The sequence below is a fragment of the Setaria italica genome, chromosome VII (assembly GCF_000263155.2).
Source record: "Setaria italica strain Yugu1 chromosome VII, Setaria_italica_v2.0, whole genome shotgun sequence".
NCBI lineage: Eukaryota > Viridiplantae > Streptophyta > Magnoliopsida > Poales > Poaceae > Setaria > Setaria italica.
In genome coordinates this window covers 19,603,858-19,624,522 of record NC_028456.1, presented here as the reverse complement: position 1 = coordinate 19,624,522, position 20,665 = coordinate 19,603,858, and the positions used below count along the sequence as shown (strand labels likewise).

General features: G+C 45.2%; 3 protein-coding genes across 3 annotated transcripts; all 3 read right to left on the bottom strand.

Moving 5' to 3' along the window:
* Positions 1-632: 632 nt before the first annotated feature.
* LOC101773582 (putative HVA22-like protein g) lies at positions 633-2,655 on the bottom strand. Its single transcript, XM_004975531.2, has 6 exons — positions 2,380-2,655; positions 2,130-2,228; positions 1,641-1,697; positions 1,499-1,562; positions 1,126-1,332; positions 633-1,033 (listed from the first exon to the last, which is right to left on the bottom strand). Exons 1-6 carry the CDS (start codon positions 2,409-2,411, stop codon positions 917-919), a joined length of 576 nt encoding a protein of 191 aa, XP_004975588.1. The 5' UTR covers positions 2,412-2,655; the 3' UTR covers positions 633-916.
* Positions 2,656-6,896: 4,241 nt separating this feature from the next.
* Positions 6,897-8,284, bottom strand: LOC101773173 (transcription repressor OFP13-like). The gene is made up of 2 exons (XM_004975530.2): positions 7,713-8,284; positions 6,897-7,632 (listed from the first exon to the last, which is right to left on the bottom strand). The coding sequence occupies exons 1-2, from the start codon at positions 8,241-8,243 to the stop codon at positions 7,192-7,194; spliced, it is 972 nt and encodes a 323-aa protein (XP_004975587.1). The 5' UTR covers positions 8,244-8,284; the 3' UTR covers positions 6,897-7,191.
* Positions 8,285-18,054: 9,770 nt separating this feature from the next.
* Positions 18,055-18,402, bottom strand: LOC101772763. Its single transcript, XM_012847434.1, has one exon. The coding sequence runs from the start codon at positions 18,400-18,402 to the stop codon at positions 18,055-18,057; it is 348 nt and encodes a 115-aa protein (XP_012702888.1).
* Positions 18,403-20,665: the final 2,263 nt, after the last annotated feature.

Below are 20,665 nucleotides of genomic sequence, written 5' to 3'. Positions count from 1 at the left end.
GTGAGCTTCGAGGACGTGATCGGCACCGCGGCTTTCCGGGACGGCATCGGCAGGCCGCCCGAGGCCGGCATCAGCGACCCGCTCGTGAGGACGGCGTCGCGGCTGTACTACGCACCCCAGGCGCCCAGGCTGCGGCACCGCCGGCAGCGGTCGCCGGGGCCTCTGGGGACTCGCCGGGGCAGCGCCATGCACGGTCTCGTCAAGAAGTACGTGCACCCTTTCTTCAGCTTCATCGCGGGGATCTTCTGTTGTACGGTCACCTCCTCATGATCAGCAAGGCCAACCAGGTGCGGCCAAATTAGTGTTTGGCTCTTTTCTTTTAGTCGTTGACATAAATCTTAAAACTAGGAGGATCAAGTCTTTCGAATAGTGGTCATGTGATGATGGAAGGCGAAAGCTGATACTAATTGGCTAATTAGTTACTACTTAGTACTAGTTAGTTGTCGTTATGATCTATCATGATCCACCTTAGCTGGAATTCTCTTTCCTTTTGTTTCGACACACTGTCGAATGTGTATACATATAGTAGCTCATATTAGGAAAGTCTATTTAGATTTATATATGTTACAAAATACTTATTTATTTACAACTTTGGTTGCAACAGCTGTTTGGATCTGTATCGGTAAATCCTATTGGAATAAAAAAAGACTTTCAATAACTATGCACAATACAGGGAATGAGCAGAACAACCACATTGCAGTGTGCAGCATTGCAACAAGCACGCGAAGCGATTGTTGCTGACAATGTGAACCCAAAATTTACAAGAAGCAATCTATTTTTTCCGATCGAACCTACAAGTTTTGTTCATAATCCACCTACAATCTGTTTCACAATGATTTGCTTGTTCCTAACTAAGCCTATGCCAGTAATCATTTCAATTTCTGTGCTATACATCCACTTGCTAAATTTTGGTCTGCTAGTAGCCACTACGTGGTCGCCGGTGCCTCCCACCGTCCCTTCTTTCACCACCAATTGCGTAGTCGTCAGTGAAGCTCGGCCTCTCAGCCCGGTCACCTCTGAACGAGAAGAAACTCTGCGCCACCACCAGAAACAATCACACATATTAACAACTGAATGTCATAACCTCTGAAGAGGAGAATGAACAAACTGTTGGAGTTATTTTACCCTTGTTCTTGATCCTCTAGATGCCTGCGACCGGACATAGTCAAGCGCCCGGAGGAAGAGGTCGTAGCCCCTCTCAGTGAAGTTCTTGAGGTAGAACACAAGGATGTCACCAGCGTTGGCGCGCAGGTACTGCAGTCTCGCCTCGATGTTGGGCTGGTACTGCATCACCAGTGGCTGGAGGAACGTCTCGTACACGATGTCTGTTCCCTGGTTCATAACAGAATGATTTTTTTTTTCAGAATTCAGTCAATTATATTGGAAGGCACACTATGGTTCAAAAAATAATTCTGACATAGATCAACAGATTGCGGGTATGCACATCCACGGCTTTCTTGCTGCACTGCAGTTAGTGTTATGTGTTTCTAGTGCATACCCTTGTCTTTGGGTACCACAGGTACACGAGGAAGGCAAGCTTGAGCTCGTAGTACATTGGAATCCTGTTATTGGAATGGAGGGAATTGTCAGACCACAACCAATTTTCTTAATGAAGGTATGGTTGGTGTTTTGGTGATTACTTGGAAATCAGAACACCGGCAATTTCGTCGAACATGACCAGGAGGACTAGGATAATCCTGCAAGGTTGATGAAACTCGTCAAACTTAGCAAGACCAAAATCTCCAAGCACATCACAGTATGTCAGGTCAGACTTTCAGTTTATCATCCTAAGACCTAAGTCAACCACCCCAAAAGTTTTAGCAGATAAAATGAAGATCTTGTGGTTCTGCATCCCATTCCCATATGAAATGAAATTGCTACAGCCTACATGTTCCTTCTTCTCAGAAGAAAAAAAGAATCTGCTACTGAATTCACACCAAGCGAAACAACACTGTACCTACTAGATAGAAATCAATCCCCTTTTCTGGACAGGCACTAGGTTTGCTGCCAGATCCAATTCTCTCTATTAGTTTTATATCGAATTCGAATTACTCCCAACCACCAATTAAGCAAATCGCAGAAGCTAAAATGGATCAATTACCCAGAGATACAGGCTTCTGAATCATTACCAATACTCGCACCAGAACCGGAGCTGGTCAGCCCGGCCGGGCCGCTGCTCGATCGCCTTGAAGCACTCCAGCGCCGGCATCGCGTATCCGAACAACAACCTGCAGCCACACAATAAGCAGATGAGCCATGCACAGCCCTCTTCTTCCAGGAACAGGGACCAAACACAATAGGAAGCACCGCACGGCGTCGAGAAATTCCACCAAATTTCAGGCAAGAACGGCCCGGAACAGGGATGGAAGGGGCACTCACGTGAGGAATTTCGTCAGGAGTTCCGTCGACATCTCGAAGCCAGCGGGGAATTCACCGCAGGAAGAGGAGGAGGGGGGCGAGGTCTGTCTGAGTTCTCTTGAGTTCTTGCTTCTTGGGCGCCCAAGACGATGGCCTAACCGCCTTGCCTAGATGACCTGTTTGGTGTCTGATGACTTGCTTACCTGCAAAGTTAGAGGCGATGAGACAAGTGCCGGCCGGTGGTTAGCTCAGCGGCTCCGGCACCGGCAGGATCTCCATCTCTCTGGTCCTGGGGCGGAAGAATTACGGATTTGCCCTTGCAGTTGCATTAGATGGCCAATGATGGGTGGGGGCATCAGTTGGGGCTTTACTGCCTTTTGGATCTAGGACACATGATTAGTTGTGGATCAAGGGATGCTTTGTGAATATACTAAAGGGAAAGCTGAGTTTTTTTTTGTTAAAAAAAGGGAAAGCTGAGTTGGGTGTGTGCAAAGCAGAAACTTAAACAAAATAGGGGGGTCAATAATTTAGGCATAATTTGGTGCCATTTGGTGTGATGTGACATAAAACCCACCAAAAACTAAAAGTGAGGTCTGAGTTAGTGAGTAACAAGGAGAGTCATACAGTAACGGTATCTTCTCTATGTAGTCAGTCATGACCCACTCTATCCGTTCGGATATGAACTGTTCATATTAAGTGCGGGGACATTTTATTTTGTGAGAAGTTTTCAGGTGCTTTCTGATTAATGATCGAATTAATATCAAGAGCATTACATTTGAACCAACAGCAGAGGAGGCACTGCTCTTTAAGCTTTTTTCTTTTCAGCAGGCAAGATCTTGATGAGATTTGATGTTTATGTAGTTGTACGATCACATCTTGTTACAATTTTAGTTTGTGTACAGTACTGATTTGCGTTCCCTGGCAAGAGAGAGTTTCTGTAGTGGTCCAAGTATATGCACCTCTGAATCCTTATCCATGAGTTTGTGGCTTTGTGCTCAGAGACTCCGAGTTCAGCGTCCTCTACTTTTTCTCACTGGTATTCCCTCTGTTTCAAATTGTAGGTTATTTTAGCTTTTTTAATTCATAGATATTATTATGCATCTAGATATAGTGTCTGTCTAAGTACATAATAATATGTATGAATGTAGAAAAGTCAAAACGACCTACAATTTGGAACGGAGGGGTACCGAAGAAAAGATTTATGTTCTTTTTTCTTCAGTAGCAAAGACAGCACTGCAGTAAAGACAACAGCAAAGACCAAACAAAGCAAATCCTAACCCTTGTTTACTTCACCCCCAACTCCCAACTTTGACACTATGCAAAAAGAAGATTCCCCATCACATCAAACTTGCGGTACATGCATGGAGTACTAAATGTAGATGAAATTAAAAACTAATTGCACAGTTTTGTTGTACTTTGCGAGACGAATCTTTTGAGCCTAATTAGTCAATGTTTGGACAATAATTCATAAATACAAACGAAACGCTACAATGTGCTACAGTGCCAGCACAGTAATTTTGGCACTCCCAATTTTAGCAACTAAACAAGTCCCTGCTGTCCTGGAATCTGAATTGATGGATCCAATCCTTGACTCTACCATAGTGGCCTCCCTGTAAAGTTGTTAGTACTCTTCGTATTAGGAAAGTTATTATAAGGCGATAAATCCCAGAGAGATCAACCCCTCCTACGCGAAGTTTAACCAAACAAACTGTTGAGCCTGCATCCACAGGATCGGTGAAATATAACTTCAGAACATTGCTCGTTTTGCAAGAAGAAACCCATGTTACAACCCAACCCATCCCTGGATCTTTCACTTTTGTGCACACGTGCACCAACATCTGGGCCTGGGATCTGATAATGGGCCTGGTTTGACTGTACCTGTTCATCTCCATCAGCAGCAGCAATTCTGATGGTGGAGCCTGTGTAGTATAGATCCATGCGTACCATCACGCGTTCACGCCATGGCACGTACGCATCAAACGGATGGGGGCGGGGTACACAGTTGGTTACGTTAGGTGCTCGCGCGATCTCGACGTTGCCTACGGCAAAGGACCACGAACGGTGCGGTCGCTGTTGCCGCCAAGGCCGGCGGCGCGCCCACCGATGAACGGAGGCGGAGAAGCCCGGCCGGCCGGTCGGAGGTGATCGGCGCCTCGGCGGATAGCCAGCCCGTCCTTGAATTTTGTATGGAGCTTCGTCGATCATCGTGAGCGTCTCCGGTTTCTTTCTTGTGTTGTTGCAGGCACGCCTTGCGTGAACAGGAAGGGGACGCAACCGGCTGGCTTGTGAGCCTGTGACTCCAATCGTGCAAGCATCTCTGGGTCAGTAGTAGCCTGTCTCCGTAGCTAGGCTAGGAAGCTTGGCTCTTCAGGGCCCCACGGGAGGAAGGTTACTTGGAAGGATAGCTGCACTGGTGGTCTAATGCCAGTAAACGTCCGGAAATTTTACGTGGAATTGTGGAATGTGGGCTACAAATTAACAGAGCTTCTTAGTTGCAGGTGCACTTTTGGTTTAAGAGTGATCTTAGACTTCCTGAACTATACGGCACACGGTCATTCTGCTCGATGGAAATTTTCACACATGTAACTCTCGGTCTCGGAGGCCGGTCAGCACGAGAGTCGAACTCGACTGGCACAGTTCGCCGTGGATCGGAAGAGAACAGCTGGGACCTCGCCTAGCTGGAGCTGGTATTGCTCGCTCGCGCGCCATGTCCTGCGAGATTGTCACGTCATGATAAGCAGCTACAGATTCATGGGCCCCCTGTACGCGTCTTCCACGCATTCAAGGCAAGCCCGGCACCGAAAGGGACTGCCGCTGACGACGTGGGGGCAAGGCCTTATTTATTGACTAGTATTCAGTAGGCTCGGTCTATCGAGCGCCACCCTCACCCAACTCAACTCGGAGTAAAACCCAACACTATGAAGCACTTGCCACCGTATCAACTACACTGGCAATTGTTATACAGATTTACTCCTCAAACGTTTGATTTTTAGTTATCTCTCCATCATCCAAACTTTATATTTGAACTTGAATTAAGGATAGGGATTCGGGGTTAGGATTTTGGGGTTTTCGGGGTTGGGTGGTTACCTCCATGCCCAGCGGTAGAGGAAGCTCCGGGGAAGCTCGCCGGCTGGCGGTGGAGGTGGAAGAGACGGCGGCGGTGTGGGCGCCGCCGGAGCCGGGCAGTGGAGGCGGCGAGGGCGTTAAGCTCCAAGAGATTAGCGCCGGCGGCAATTCGTCGGCGGAGGCGGCGAAGGCCGCCGGAGCCAACAGGAGGCAGGGGAGCTTTGGAGAGGGAGGAAGAAGAAGGACGCGGGGGCAAAGGCCACCGGAACGGGGAGGTGGGAGCGGCTCGTGAGAGGCGGCGGAGCCCGCCGGAGCCAGAAGGGAGGCAGGGTGCGGCGGGAGAGACGGAGGAAAGAGGCATCGTTGGAGGAGACGGATGACGGAACGGTTCAGGAAAGAAGATAAGAAGGGGTGGAGGTAGAGCAGCGGATCTGAACCATTGATTGGCAATCGGAGGGCAAAGGAATAGTTATTGGGAGATAGCTAAATCTCAAATGTGAGGTATAGACAGATCTTTATACTCTTCCTGCCCTAGCTATTTGATAGTCGGAGCCGGTTGATCTCCAGCACCCATGGCTAGTGGCATTCCTCGACCTCATGTTTACCACTACCATCGGATTGATCTACAGCTTAGAGTCTTCTTCTAAGGGCATTTGGAACTTTGAGTCCACTCGAGTTCAATGTACGAAATAGCGGGCTATAGCGAAGCTATAACGGTTGATGCTAGCTGCCGCTACAATAGCGTTGTACTAATTAGCAGGCTATAAGCTGTTGAGCACAACTCTACGCTAAATCTCATAGCCCGCTATTTTATACATTGCTCGAGTTAAAGCTATCCAGCTAATTTTAACTCTAATTAATTTGAATATGACCTAGCTATTTCCAGCTAATAATTTCCTAGGTAACATTATCCGGCCGGTAGCTGGCTCACCCAATTAGAGCTTAAATTTTCGGGATAGCTCTAGCTGGGATTGATCCAAAGATGGATCCAAATACACGTTCTCAAGCCTGGAAATGAAGGTGGCTCTTGCCAAAAGACCCCGGTAGACAATTGCTACAATACGCAACATTTCTCTTCCTAAGAATGTCATTTGAAAATCACACTAGCAAAACCAGTCTTAGACTAAGACAACAGCTGTCGCAACCATGGGTTCAATCAAACAATGGTTGCCTTCATTCACTCATATATACAAGGGCAGTGAATCAGAATGGACGCAACAGCTGAGTGTGAGACTACAATGTCCGGATCGGAGACCTGCTGACGCATTGAAGGGCTGCAAGCATCTCAAAATTATGACATGTTGGTGAAAACACCAACAGTGCTAAATGCTCACTGCAAGGCTTTAGGCTAATGTTTGACTCAACTTTTGTTTGGATCTTCACACAAGTAACTTGAGCCGAGTTGTGCTCAAATGCCATGAAAATTGTTAAGAAAATCAGCCAAACAACAGCTGCTACCAGCAACAGGCACATAGAGGGAACATGCTTCAGAGTTAGTCTAGTCCAACACACGGGGCAGGCATCAAAAGGACAAATAAAAATGCAAAATAAAAAACTATCGATTAGTAGTTGTTTAGGCATTAATCTACTCTGATGGTCAGCATCAACTAGTTTTAGCAACTGTACATACATCCATGGCTACATTCAGGCCTCACCTTCCATTCCTCCACAGGCACACAGAATATTTCACAAAAACTGCCATCTCTGAACGAGACCAGAACTTTTTTTTTTTTAAAAAAAAAAAAAACTGAACTCCTCAGCCTCAGCTCAGCTCTTGCCTTCTTCCTCGTCAAAGGTCGCCGACGAGTACTCCTCGAACGTGATGCACGACGACGAGGGCGACGGCGACGGCAGCGACGGCGGGCTCGGCATCGGGGACGCCGCCGCCTGCGGCTGCATGCTCACGAGAAGGTCGATGAACGCGCCGACGATGGCGGCGTGGACGCCCTTGGCGTTCAGCTTGAGGTACCACGCCAGGAGCTCCTCCAGGGCCTCCCAGTCCCGCAGCCCGTGCGCCGCCACCATCTCCGCCATCGACGCCCGGAAGTCGCGGTAGGGATCCTTCGACTCCACCGTCACCACCACCGCGACGCCCTTCACCTCCGCCGCCGACTCGTTCTTGTCGGGTGCCGCTGCGGTCGCTGACTCCTCGTCCTTGACGCGCACCACGGCGGCCGCCTCGTTCTTGCCTCTCGCCGGCGCCGCCTCCTGAAACCACACTCGCGTTAGAACCGATTCGAATGGTGCCTTCTCGTCGGACATCACACAAGGCATGCAAAATGTGTTACCTGCTTGGGCAAGAACTCCGCGCCGGCCGGCTCGAAGAACAGCCGCTCCGACCGCACGCCGCGCACGACGGCCGTCTCGCGCAGCTGCATCTCCTTCTCCTCCTCTTCCACCTGCTCCGCCGCGGCGGCCTCCTCGGGCAACGCCAGGGGGCTCTGGTCGATGCACGCCGCCTCGTCTATGGACGAGCGCCGGAGGAACTGCTCCGAGGCCGTGTCGTAGACGGTGTTGGCGGTCCGGAACATGGCGGCGGCGGCGGCGGCGTCCTTGGGCCCGCGGAACGAGCTGGTGCGCGGGTGCCGGCACGACGGCCACGGCCACGCGGACGGCGGTGGCGGGTAGCAGCGCTGGGCGTAGTGCGCGGACGGGGTCGACGGCGACGGCGAGGGTGAGGGCGGCGACGACGGCGGGCGGTGCACGTCGCGGAACTTGTAGAGGATGGCGACCAGGCCCTTCTTGGCCATGGCGGCCGGGTGGCTGCGCCGCTTGAGCTTGTGGGAGTGGGGGTGGGGAGGGTGCAGGGAAGGAGGCATTGCGCCGCTCTTGACTGGCCGGCGGGAGCTGTTCTTGCCGGTCTGCTCTGTTCGCTTGCTTCGCTTGTTTTATAGAGAGAGGAGGAGGAGACGAGAGGGAGTTCTTTCTTCTTCGTCATGCTCATTTACTGTGGGGGTTGGAGAGGTTTCAGTAAAAGGAAATGAATACTGCTGTTGAATGGTCTACTGCCCCAATACAAGACCACATCAAACAAGTTTTTTTTTTCATCGTCTGAAATTCTTTTATGACGGTTATGGTGCATATTCCGCATTTTGCACTTTATACACACTTTCTCACTCTTCGCTGCTCATGCACACCCTAAAATTGGAGTGGCAAAATGAAAAGAGATTAGGAGAAAATATAGAATACACTTTATACCATACTCTCACAGTCACAGCCCACATATATAATAGCATTTCTGACTATGCATCTGGACAAATATCTGTCCAAATTCATAGTTAGAAATGCTTATATCTAAAGACAGATAGAGTGGTAACTTTTCTAAAAATAAAAATAATGCAAAGTTTAGTCCTCAATTTTTCACGAAGCTCACTTTCATTTCTGAACTATTAAACTGGTAGCTCAAGTCCTTGAACATTTTCTTTCCAATAAACTAGTTTCTGATATGATGTGGTGTGCAATGTTAGCATGGCAAGTCACATTTCAAATATTACATGAATCGAATAACTACACCAATACGTCCTCTTTTGTTAAGCAATACAACCACACATCGATGTGTCCTATAGCATATTCCTCAGATTGTAAACAAACAAATCTCATATTATAACAATCCACAAACCATAATATTACAATCTAATAAGCTACCTCCTCCACAATTACATGATCTGAAGTGGGAGATAAACAAGATCTAAGGGTGCCTTTGGTTGGACTTTTCAACTTGCTTTTGCTTTTGCTCTATGTGCTTTTGTCCAAAAGCTGTTTTTGCTCTAGTACAAAATCAAAAGCATCTTCTCCCTGCTTTCAAGAACTTTTGGGATAAAAAATTACCCACCTGCTACTGGTTATGAAGGTAACGGTTCGTTTTTCTCCCCCGATCTATTTTTCCCGACGCGTAGTCCTCCGTCCGTTCCTCCACGCATAACCGTTAGCCTCCTTCGCACGCCGCCCCCGGCGTCCCGTCGCCCGCCACCCCCGGTCGCCGGTCCACCACCCGCCGACCCCGATCGCCGGCCCACTGCCCCCGACCGCCCGCCGCACCCCACCCCCGGCCGCCGCCCTTCGCACCCCGCCGGCCGCCCCACCCGAGATTTGAATCCCTTTTTCTGATCTGCTCATGTTTGATGTGTTCATGCCCTAGCAATTGGCCTCACTTGGTTGGATTTTCACAAATGGGTCAGAACACTATGACTGGTAAAAAAGAATTGGTATTTGCTCAATGATATGTGCGCTGCCACTTCTAAATTTGAATCTGCACTTTAGACATTTGATTTCAACTCATTGATTATTTTGTTTGATGGCACTCAATTCTAGTAACTAGTGCAATCTTGAACTACTGTCGCAAAGCAAAGCTCAAGTAAATCACTAGTGCAATCTTGATTGGCTAATCATTTGATCTGTAGCATGAAAGGGACAATTCACAATTTTGAAGTTAAAAGCACGAGCTGCTGACACACCTACTGATGAACTAAAGAGCACTTGCAGCTACTGTCCATCTATCTATCTAGCAAAAGTTGCATCTATCTGCGCACAGATAAAATGAAGTCAATGTTGCATACTTGAACAAATGGGTCAGAACACTACATACTGATTGCTTGTTCTTCATAGCACTTTTGTTTTAGTTCTTATAATTTATTGATGTCACAGTATCTTTCATTAGTCATATGAATTGAATCAAATAATATTTTTGGTTGGTTGAAGAATGGGTGATAAGGAGTTCGAGAGATATGATATTCATGAGGAGTACTTGGTACAACATACAAGTGGTACGAGACAAACACAAGGAGATGAGAGTGATGATGTGAAGAATAAGGATACCATGAATACCATTTGTATTAGTATTCATTCGTATTAGGATAGCTGATGCTTTGGTTAGTGCGAGAGGAGGATAGTAACGTTGAGGGATGGCATCAATGTATAAACCTTTTGATGGATATTGTTCTATTTATGTAGACCAATCACTTTGATGGATGAAGAACATATAATTTTTTTCCTTTCTAAAATAGTCATTTACATGCGAATTAGTGAATATATTATTTTGTTACGAGCAATTTGCATATAAACACACCCACAGACCTTTAGGGGCATTACAGATATTTCTTACACAGCCTACAGTTTCGCAACTGCTCTAATCATTTCTCACAACTGCTTTTCTACAGCCCACAGCAAGTTTTCCAAAAGCCACAGCCCAACCAAACACACCTTAAGTCTCTCTAATCTATGCAATTCCTCTTAGAGTGAAAATGCCTAATCGGCCGGCCAAAGAAGAAAAAAGTAAGGTCCTTTAAATCCAGTTAAATTGGTCACCAAGTCGTAAAAGATAATAAAATAAAGAAAATATATGAACGCCGGATGAACCAATTTATGATGCCACATCATATTAGGGAGTAGTTTGACACTTTGACCCAACGAAGAAATTTAGGGGTTTAAATGGTTGACTCGGTACCTGAGGGATGAATTATTTTCACACGAGGAGAACGAAGCTGTTTAAATCCCTTAAAGCTAACTACTAAATGTGTTAGCGAGGAAAATACGTCCCAAATTGTAGATTGTTGGCATTTTACTTATGTATCTAGACTATCGCTGACCTATTAGTTAGGTTTCTGACGAGACCTTAGCTAATATTAGTGTCTAATAGTTAGTTTTAAGTAATCAAAAAGCAGCCTAACATATCTTCGAAACTTTTGAAGCAGCCGAGGTTATCTGCTCGCAGCTCGCCTCTGTTCACCCTGAGGTCAGAACGACCTGCTTGTTGTTAGCTTTTTTCAACTTCATAGTGACTTTTTCCTGCTTGCGCGCCAGATTGACAGTGCTCCAGAGTAGAGTAGTTAATTCTTGGCAGAAAGTTATGTGCTGTTCTACATAACTTTTCGACCTTTTCTCTGAGATACCAGATACACATGTTTGTTGCAAAGATAGGGTGTGCTCGTCATGTCCATAGTTCGTTGCTCTCTGGTTCTGATCAACAGCTTTCTTTACCTTTTTTATGCACTTTTTTATTATGCCCCAAAGCTGCATTTCTAAACTATTTTTGAGCCTAAGCTGTTTTCTGGCTTTCTGCTAGCATGAAGCATTACAGTTTTTTCTTAAAAATATATATTTGAGGAACAGCACAAAATCTAAACAGCTGTGCTGGTCAAAACAATGTTCTGTTGTATACAGGTCTTGTGGGCATTGGTCCTATTTTGACCTGTGGGTTGTTGTTCATCTCCCTGGAGCATTTACAATGCACCCTGTGGATTTCTCCGCTTCAAGCTGCCACTCCCTGAATCCCACATTCAATATTTCCTGAATTGCTGCAGTACTGTGTACTGTTCTCTGCCCGATTTCAATTAAAAAAAAGACAGATGCAAAAATCTACAGGGCGCCTGCCTGCCTGGCACAATCTGCAAGCTATTGAATGGATGCAAGGTGGCAGGTGTAAAGATGTCACGTCTCACACTTATGGCCCTGCTCTCGCTTGCTGCTGTCCTGCAAGTCCGGTAAGCAAAAACTAGCAACATGACATTCATCTATCTGAAGAACTTCTGAAGAACAGAAGAAACCATGCTCAAGTACACCATGGATCATGGATGCATGTATCAGGTGATGTATTCATCATTCATGCATGGAGCCATGGACACATCCTGAGCATCTCTGAACAAGTGAAAGATTAAGACGGACCATCAGAGAGATATTGGAGAGATCCTTGCCCTGACAGAGACGGTCACAGGGCCGGTTGGGCATTGTGACAAAATTTGAAACGTCCCATAGAAAAATCTCTCCCTTGGCCTCTTCCCAGGGAGATTACCATTAAACAAGGCATACTCGCCACCCCCTTGTCCTGTTCCTGCCGTCAGGCCCAACGCCACAGTGGCCATGCTCGCAGTCCCCTCGAGACGATCGAGCTCTTCAGCCTCCACGCGCGCGAGCGTGTCTTCGTCGTTCTCAAGATGAGAGGAAAAGCCATGCTTTATCGCCTAATTATATACGCGTTCGCCATTGCTGCTTTTGAGGGAGAAAGCTTTGTCTGTTTTTTAAGTTCGTGTCGAGTGGGAGTTGTGCACGTGTGAGAGGTTGCAGCCTACGGGTGTCCAGGGCCGTCGGATCGAGCAACCGACGGTCCAGGCCGGCATGGCTTTTCTCTGTTTCTGCCGCTAGAGTATACGGCTATATGTTGCTTTGAAGATGAATAGGATTTGAGGGGCAAAATGGCCATGAACCCTACTGATGGTCCCTGATGTCCCCTGCGAGGCTTTCCCTGTTCCTTAGGACAAGAAAAGCTAGGCTGGAATATACAACGGGCCACTTGGTTCCACAGAGAAAGTTGATGGATCCTACGGCTACGTGCTCAAAGCCTCAAAGAGGGGCAGTGCTGGCGCTTTTCAGGGCCTAATGACCTGTTCCCTTGGCAAAAGGATAGCAAGGTTTCAGGCAATTATAAGCCGACAAATGCCAACATGCACGGCCGTTAAGCTTTTAGATCTTTTCTTCCATGTTTTTGGCTGCGTTTTGGATGCCACCTTCTTGTTCTCTTATAGTGATGTTCTTCCTGCTGAAAGTTTAGTTGTTTTTCATCAGGTTATGTGGGTGGAGCAAAAGCCGCATGTCTCTGTTGTTGCCTGCATTTGAAATTGAGTCGGAAAAAAAAGAGACAACGTCCTAGCAGCATCCAGCAGCTGATAAAGTACATTAATAATTGTGTGTGTTGTTTTGCCAAAAAAATGCTGTGGATGTTGGCATTTTAATTAAGATGGAGTCGTATAATTTGGTAGCTTAGTGTGCTGCAACTAATTTCCCCATTGAAATTCAGTTTGTTCAGCACAAGTGGATTGCAGAGAATGCAAACCCATAGAAAAATGCATTCATGTACTTTAATCATTGCACTTAGTCACCCACTAGTTATGAAGGTAATTAGGTTTGTTCCTCTGATGGTGCCGAATTATGGGAAGCAGATTTGAAGCATGGGGAACAGAAGAGAAGACACGCCCCTGAGAGTCTGACTTAACAAACGACACAGTGTTTTATAACAATTCTTCAGGGCAGAGCTTCCAAATGATGATCGAGTGGAGTTAAGAAACTACGGTTGCGGATTCACAAGGATAATGATGCCCCGTCTGCACATGCAAAGTTGACTAGTTCCTTGTCTCTAGCCCATCAAGCTCGTATAGAAGCAGTGACCACACTGTCACCCTGGGATTCCCACACAGATCACCAGCTTCGAGCATGTTGAGTTGCTCGAGAGGTACCGGCTGGAATTGAGAGCCGGCTGCTGGCCCATGCATGCGTGCGAGAGATCGAAATGATCGAGAGGAGACTGCAGGTATCGGCACCAAGCGTGTGGTGATTTTTTCCCCCTCTTAGTGCTTGATGAATTGATCATGTCACCCATTGGGAACTGCATCATGTTACTTACAGATGGCAATGGCGTGGTGGAAAATGAGCATGCAAGAACCTTCGATCCGACAAGCGTGGCCTAAACAAATGAGAGAGGTTGCTGATAGTAGGTAGGGAGCCTTTTGTTTTTAGCAGCAATTGCATGCCAATGATAGGGAGCATGTAGGCTGTGTTTTCTTCTACTATATGTCGTTGGGCCAGCAAGATTATTCACGCGCAGCAGTGAGGAGGGCGAATATGTGACCTGGTCCTTTGCCTAACGTAGCTTATCCTCCCCAGATTCCAAGAATCGTTTCTCTCTTTGTGCGATTCCTTCTCGTTTTTGTTCTCTTCCGGACTAGTAGCTTCACTGTGCATTTCATCTGCCGCCTCCGGATTTGCTTATTTTCGAAGAAGATTAGCGGCGGCGAAATGAAATTTTGGTGCCCCGGATTGGGGCCGGACTGATCGATCACTCTCGGATTGGAAGCACATCGAACTGCTCTGCGCCTCTGCGCCACGACGCCTCGGTGACCCTTGCCGCCCGGCGCCGCCGTGACCGAGATGTGTGCCAGCAGCGATGGTTGGGTGCGTTGCACAAAGAATGGCGCCCACGGCGGCGGGGGCGGCGGCCGAGAGCGAAACAGAGGGGGAGGAGGCGCCGACCAATTTTCAGCAGGCTCCGATCGAGTCATGGGCTGGCTGGCCTACTGCGTTCGGCCCAACGAGAACATGGGCCAGTTGGGCCAAACCCAGATTGCTCTCTCCTCGGGCAGTGCTGCCCAACGAACGAACGAACCCATGCCGCGAGCGGCTGCGACCTTTTCGCTTTCGGGAGACGAAGCGAAACGGCAGCGGCCGTCTTCGTCGGCGCAACGCCCTCGCCTCTAGAAGTCCGGAGGCCGGAGCCCTCACCTCGTCCTCGGCGAACGGCTTTCTGAACCGAGTTGAGCAACTAGGGGAGCCACTTGACACGGTTGTACTCTTGCTCATAGTGACGGTTGAGGTCTCGATTTTTTCCGTGCTTGTTTGGGGGCATTTTCACCTACATTCCGTGCTTTTTTTGTTTGATTTTATACAACCCTAGTTTGGTCTCGGATTCGTGATTGAAGTCTTTTGGGGACTATGATAGCTGCGTGTATTTTTTTTTCCGTCTTCTTTTTGTTCCATACAACAGTAGTTTATGCTACAATTCGTGCTTTAGTTGCAATTAATGTCTCTCGTGCACATGTCTGCAATGTCGCAGTTCAACTACGCCACAGCCTTTCAATCTGGTAGTTCCGTCTAGACATTTCCATGTGACACGATGTGATTTCTGCGGGAACATGCCTCTGCGGCGCTTGGGTGACTGCATATGCAGCCAAACTTGTCGGCATTGGGACCCTTGGTGGATGAATGGGTCAGCATTAGGTGAATGTTCTTGTCTGCGGTCTACAGATGGTGCGTTTAGGCCCTTTATGTTCCATTGCACATGTCAGGATGATTGCAGTCAAGGATTTCCTTGTTTTTTTTCTTTCTTTCGAAAAAGGACGCAGTCAGAGAAAGGCTTCAGCCATTTTTGAAGTGTGCTTCTTTCATCCAACTAAAGGCATGCTCTTTATAAATTATGAGGTCATTGATAGGTATTGGTTAACCTGACATGTGCAATGGAACATAAAGTGCACTTTATTCTTGAATTAGTTGGTTAACTTGAGATTTGTAATGTAACCTTGCCCTTTTTGTGTTGGTTAACCTGAACACAAATGGAATGGCTGAAAGGTGCTGCCACAAGTTCAGAGTGTAAAAGAACATAAGTAGCGGGCTATCTCATTTTCACTGGGCAAGGTGTGGCTTTGTGTATAATCTAAAGGTGCATATCTAACTTATATTTTAAAATTGTAATGAGATCCAAATATTGTCAACACGTTTCTTTGGCCAGATACTCCCTATTTCTCTATTAAGCAAAAACAATGTAATAAGCAATTTTGTTTACAGCTGCATGTGTTAGTTTCAGTTCTTTTAGAGTGCATGTTCATGTGGTGTAACTCCCCTATTCTCCCTATTCTGGACCCATTATTCGTTCATTCCACATATAGTGTTGTAGGCATTTGTTATTTAGCTTATTGGAATACTGGCCTGTAACTTGAGATGAAGCTTGCTGATGTTCAAAGAAACGTGCAGAGTTGCAATGTTATATTTCCTTTTTCATATGTACAATAAATCCAAATGAAGTAGTTGGTTATCTTATTTTACTTTTAGTGTCTTCCGGAATTAAAAGATTTTGCGTTTTGTATTCTTTGCACTTATGAGATGTACTAGTTGATGCAGAATCTGTTGCACACTTTGAACAACAAATAGTGCAAAAATGACCTTGAAGTTCATGATGTTAGCACAGAAGGGGATAAGAAGAGGACATTAGTTCCCTATATATTTCATTTAGGATTGTGAACTGATATCCTGCTTCTTCCTTTGGTTCTGTAGAAGACACTTTTGGCCTCAACTTGAAAATATCCATGGAGCTTCAGTTTGTCATACTCTCTAGTCTCGACATCAGTACTTTTGGATATACTCACTGGTATTGACCTTAGCTGTGGTTTGAGTGCTTATTATTCTGTGTAGTTCAGAAGATCAATTATTCCTCTTGTTCTTTAATTTCCCTCTTTAGTGAATCTCCCAGGCCTCAGATTAGCTTTTTTTTCCTTCTAATGATCTTGTAATTATTTTAATGTGAAAAATAATGTAATATGCAAATATGAAAGAACATGCAGATTAATACCTTGATGTTTTTTTATTTGTTTCACATCCTTGGGTTCTTTGCCTTATCAGTTCTGTCATGCTCCAATTTATTCCATGCAGGTGTTTTCACATTTCTATTAGCTTATGCTTTTGGTCATTAGGTGTGTCAAATTGGTAACTTAGTTGATCTGAGACTTGAGATCATGGGTTTGTTAGTTGTATATGACAAGGCAAGTACACGTAGACCCCACACTCACCAAACGAAAAGGCTGCAATACAGCCTTTATCTAAATATAGTTAAATGGTAAATATACTGGTAATAGTTAAATATACAAACTTTACTAGAGATCATGGTAATAATTAAATTAGCTAACTTTTTTCTATAACTGTCGTAAATATATTGTAATACACTTTGGCCTGATATTTCAATATTGCTTTGTTTCTTGCTTCTTTCTTATCTTGCTGCTGTCATTTTATTTCTTTCTCTGATAACAGTTCATTCCTTTTCTGTTGTCTTGTTATTGAACTACCATATTACAACCTGAAAGACTGAAACACTGTTGTTTTCTTCAATGAAAGTGACAAACTTGCTATTTCCAGTCAACATGGATTGAAGGATGCCTACTATATACGCACATGTTATTTTGATCTTTCTCCTTTTGATGTGATTCAGACCAATTTGTAGTATGGCTGGTCATGTATCTGATAATGATGATATGGACTTAACCTGAGGCGTCTTTATTAAGTGAACTTAAATATATTGGCTTGACAAAGTTGACCAAAGCAGCATTGAGTAAGGTTGTTGCGTCGTAATGCACGTATTCAGATGGATGTATAATGGAAAGAGATAGAGTGACGCATGACGAAATTAATCAGTATTTATTGCATGGCGTCACACCGTCTTTTTTTCAACTGTTTTTAACATCTCGCTTTCCAATTTGAAATTCCATCACCATTTCAATTACTTAATGTCTTCTTCAGGGCTAGTTGAGAGAGTCCATGAAGCACACCTCTTTATGTTGCAACGTGGAAGCAGTAATGCCAATTGGTCAGTTCAGCTAACCTGTGATGACAACTTCCTAACACCCATTTCTGTGATTGACTGTTCTTCCTGTGTATCCCCTTCTTCCTGTTTTGGGTTTGGATTCCTTATCTAACATAAAGCAATGAGAAAATTGAAATCGGTGACTTGAGGAAGCTCGGATTTGAAGCTGCTATGGATGATAGAATGAAGTTACTTCTCAATTTCACACTATCAGGGGTGAACTTTTCTTTTTATCTTGAAATGAAAAGACAGGAAGTCTGGTACTATCTCTAAGAAAAACTATTACATTTAGAGCCGCAAAAGAAGGAAACAAGGATGAAGGATATAGTCCCCACCCCCCAGTGTATCTGTGATATATCAAAATTGTGATACTAACACATGGGTGCTAGCTTCACAATTTTAGTATGGATATATCAGGGTTACACTGAAGAAATGTCCTGACAAAATGGAATTACTGGATCTAGGACTTCATATAACACTTTTTCTTTGTGTTGTGCTGCCTAATGTAACCATGTTGTTCATCCCCTCCTGCTCCTCCTGTTGCTATTGCTATTACTGTTGTTCTTACTATTGTTGTTGTCCTGCAGGAAGTCAAGGAGCACGGGGCTCTTGCACTGGGGGCACCGAGGGTCATCCTGGGGGAGCATGACGTAGATGAAGCAGCGAGGGCAGGCAGCAAGAACCATGGACGTGGCCTCAGGGCTGTTGGACCACTGCAGGCCATGCTCGTTCTCGGACGACAGGCAGGAGCTCGGGGATGACTCCTCGTCAGCCATCAGCCTCCTGGAGGAGTCTCCTGTTGCCGGAAGTGAGAGATTCAGCTTCAGGTCAAGGCCCCTAGAGCTCTTCCTGTTGCTGCGGCTCATCCTGGGAGGTATGTGGCTGCCTGCATCCATAAACGTTTGAATCAGCTGATTGAGATACACACTTCAGAATGAATTTGCTACTGTTATGAGGATTAGCAAGGGAACTTACTGTTTTGTGGGGCGATCAGGCGCTGGGTGTAAGCAGGTGGAGATGAGAGCGATATGTGATGCTCTCAGAGGAGAGAACTCTTGAGCTTTAGAATGCTCAGAGGTGTTTCTTTGGTGCTATTGGAGAAGAGATGGATGGTACTTATAGGGGGGGAAGGATGGGAGGTCAATTGGTTTTCTTTATTGTGACAGTAAGAGGTATGCTCCCATTTAATTACTCCCTATCTCAGTAGCAGTAGTACATTTATACACATTTTATTGCCTATCATATTCATGGTTGGGGAGTGGCAAGGGAAGGATTGAATATGTGTTGGGTGGAAGAGAAGTGCGAGGTGAGAGGCTTTGTGGTGGCCTGTTGGGTCATATGCAAAAGATTGACAAATCTAAATGAGGAAGATAGGAGCTCAAATACATATCTCCGGTTGTTTTGCTTTGCTTTTTCCAAATGAGAAGTAGTGCTGGGAAGCTTCTACTATTATGGTGTGTAATGGGTTAGTCAATAATTTTAGCATTTAATCGGAATTTGTTTAGCTTGTTAATTGGTATTTTCTTAGCCTGCTAGCGACGAAAAGTAATTGCTCTACAAAGTTTTTTTTGGCATATTTTTTTGTCGTATAATGTGGGTTAGAGTTGAAACTCACTATCGATATCTGAATCATGTTTTGAAAATAAGTGACCTCCAATAGATTTTAGAAATAATCCCTTGCATGGTATTGGAAAGTTAGGTGGACTCATCAGATAATTATGACAATTAATATTGGTTGTGTAGTTGAGTGTTGAAGAACTCATCAATTTTGTTTCGATTTGATTATTTCTAAATCTTGTACAGTAAAATTTTGACTGGCTCTCCAATTGATTTCACAACTTGATGTGGCCTCGAATGGAATTTATTGGGCACAGCATTTCAAATGCACAGCACTGCTAAATGAACACTAAATGGACTTGAACGCTGAGCCATTGTTTTTGTTTATTTGAATAAATGAGGCTCTTGAATACATGGAGCATGCTGCTAGCTTATGCAATTAGGACTTTAAATGGCGCAAGGCAAGGCCTGTGTACCCATACATCGCCTGGTGCGCATCTTGATACAATGGCAAAGAGATAAGCAAACTCATTAATGTCACTTTGTTTGATGCACATAAGAGCAGCCCTTTCTCTATGAATCACAGGTCTGCTGGGATTTTGATTGTTTCCAGCTTGCAAAGTTTAAATGCTGACAGTGTATATATTAAATTCAACAGTTGACTTATTAGTATTATTGAGATATTGTATCCCAGTTTGCGACTTAATCACCTTTTGTTTAAAAAAAGAGCGAAAAGTTGCTTCTCAAGTCATAGTAGGAACCCAGTAATGTAATCCCCCAAGATTGCTTCCATATCTCACCTTGGTAGATGATGACATACAACTCACTTAAAGTTGTTTTGGTTTGTGTGTTGCATTGGGTCTGGTCAATGCTACTGCCTGCTACTCTACATGGTTAAGAGAGAGCCATCTGTGCATTTCTTTTTTCTTTGTGCCTTGGCTGGAACTAATCCCAGCATTAATGCCACTTTTGGGGCAAATGGAAGCCTTAATGAATGGTTTTGGGATCCAGAGCCAAATTTTAAGATTAAATTTCGCCTTACCCGATCACATATTATTTTGCCATCATTCGCCATGATTCGTTGCTGATGTGTTTAACATTGTGGGTGGAAGGCGCGGAGTTGAACGCAACTGCAGCCCAACTACGGAGACAAGGGGGGTTGACCTGAATGTGGGATCATAACTGTGGCATTAGGTTACTTAGTACAGGATATAGTTTAAAATGATTTTGCATGTATAAATTGTGATTAGTCGGTGTTTTGGGGCCAATCCCATGTGCCCTTCTTTAATTCGTGGAACAGTCTAATGTATTGATTAAAGCTTCCAAAAAAAAAGTTCCAAGCATCACTCATGCTATTGTGGTTTCATCTGTTGCTACTGGTAATACTGTTCTTTGTTAATTGAGAAATTTGCGCAGAATTATGATTTCTCCAGAAGTCCCAGTCTTGGTGTACGCCTGATGTCTTCTTTTGAATTCCTTTTTGTATGTAAGTTACTAGTTTATCTTGAGTATTGTATGAAAAATTTTGGGCTGCAAAACTTTATATTGTTTCTGGTGCGGTTCTGGTTGTGG

What these genes read in the sequence shown, in the direction of transcription:
- LOC101773582 (XM_004975531.2), bottom strand. Translation starts at nt 2,411, where the DNA reads ATGTCGACGGAACTCCTGACGAAATTCCTCAC. An exon ending in CTCCTGACGAAATTCCTCAC is followed by an intron (nt 2,229 to 2,379) that starts GTGAGTGCCCCT and finishes GTGTGGCTGCAG; the next exon opens with GTTGTTGTTCGGATACGCGA. An exon ending in CGGTTCTGGTGCGAGTATTG is followed by an intron (nt 1,698 to 2,129) that starts GTAATGATTCAG and finishes TCAACCTTGCAG; the next exon opens with GATTATCCTAGTCCTCCTGG.
- LOC101773173 (XM_004975530.2), bottom strand. Translation starts at nt 8,243, where the DNA reads ATGCCTCCTTCCCTGCACCCTCCCCACCCCCACTCCCACAAGCTCAAG. An exon ending in CGGAGTTCTTGCCCAAGCAG is followed by an intron (nt 7,633 to 7,712) that starts GTAACACATTTT and finishes GTGTGGTTTCAG; the next exon opens with GAGGCGGCGCCGGCGAGAGG.
- LOC101772763 (XM_012847434.1), bottom strand. Translation starts at nt 18,402, where the DNA reads ATGAGCCGCAGCAACAGGAAGAGCTCTAGGGGCCTTGACCTGAAGCTG.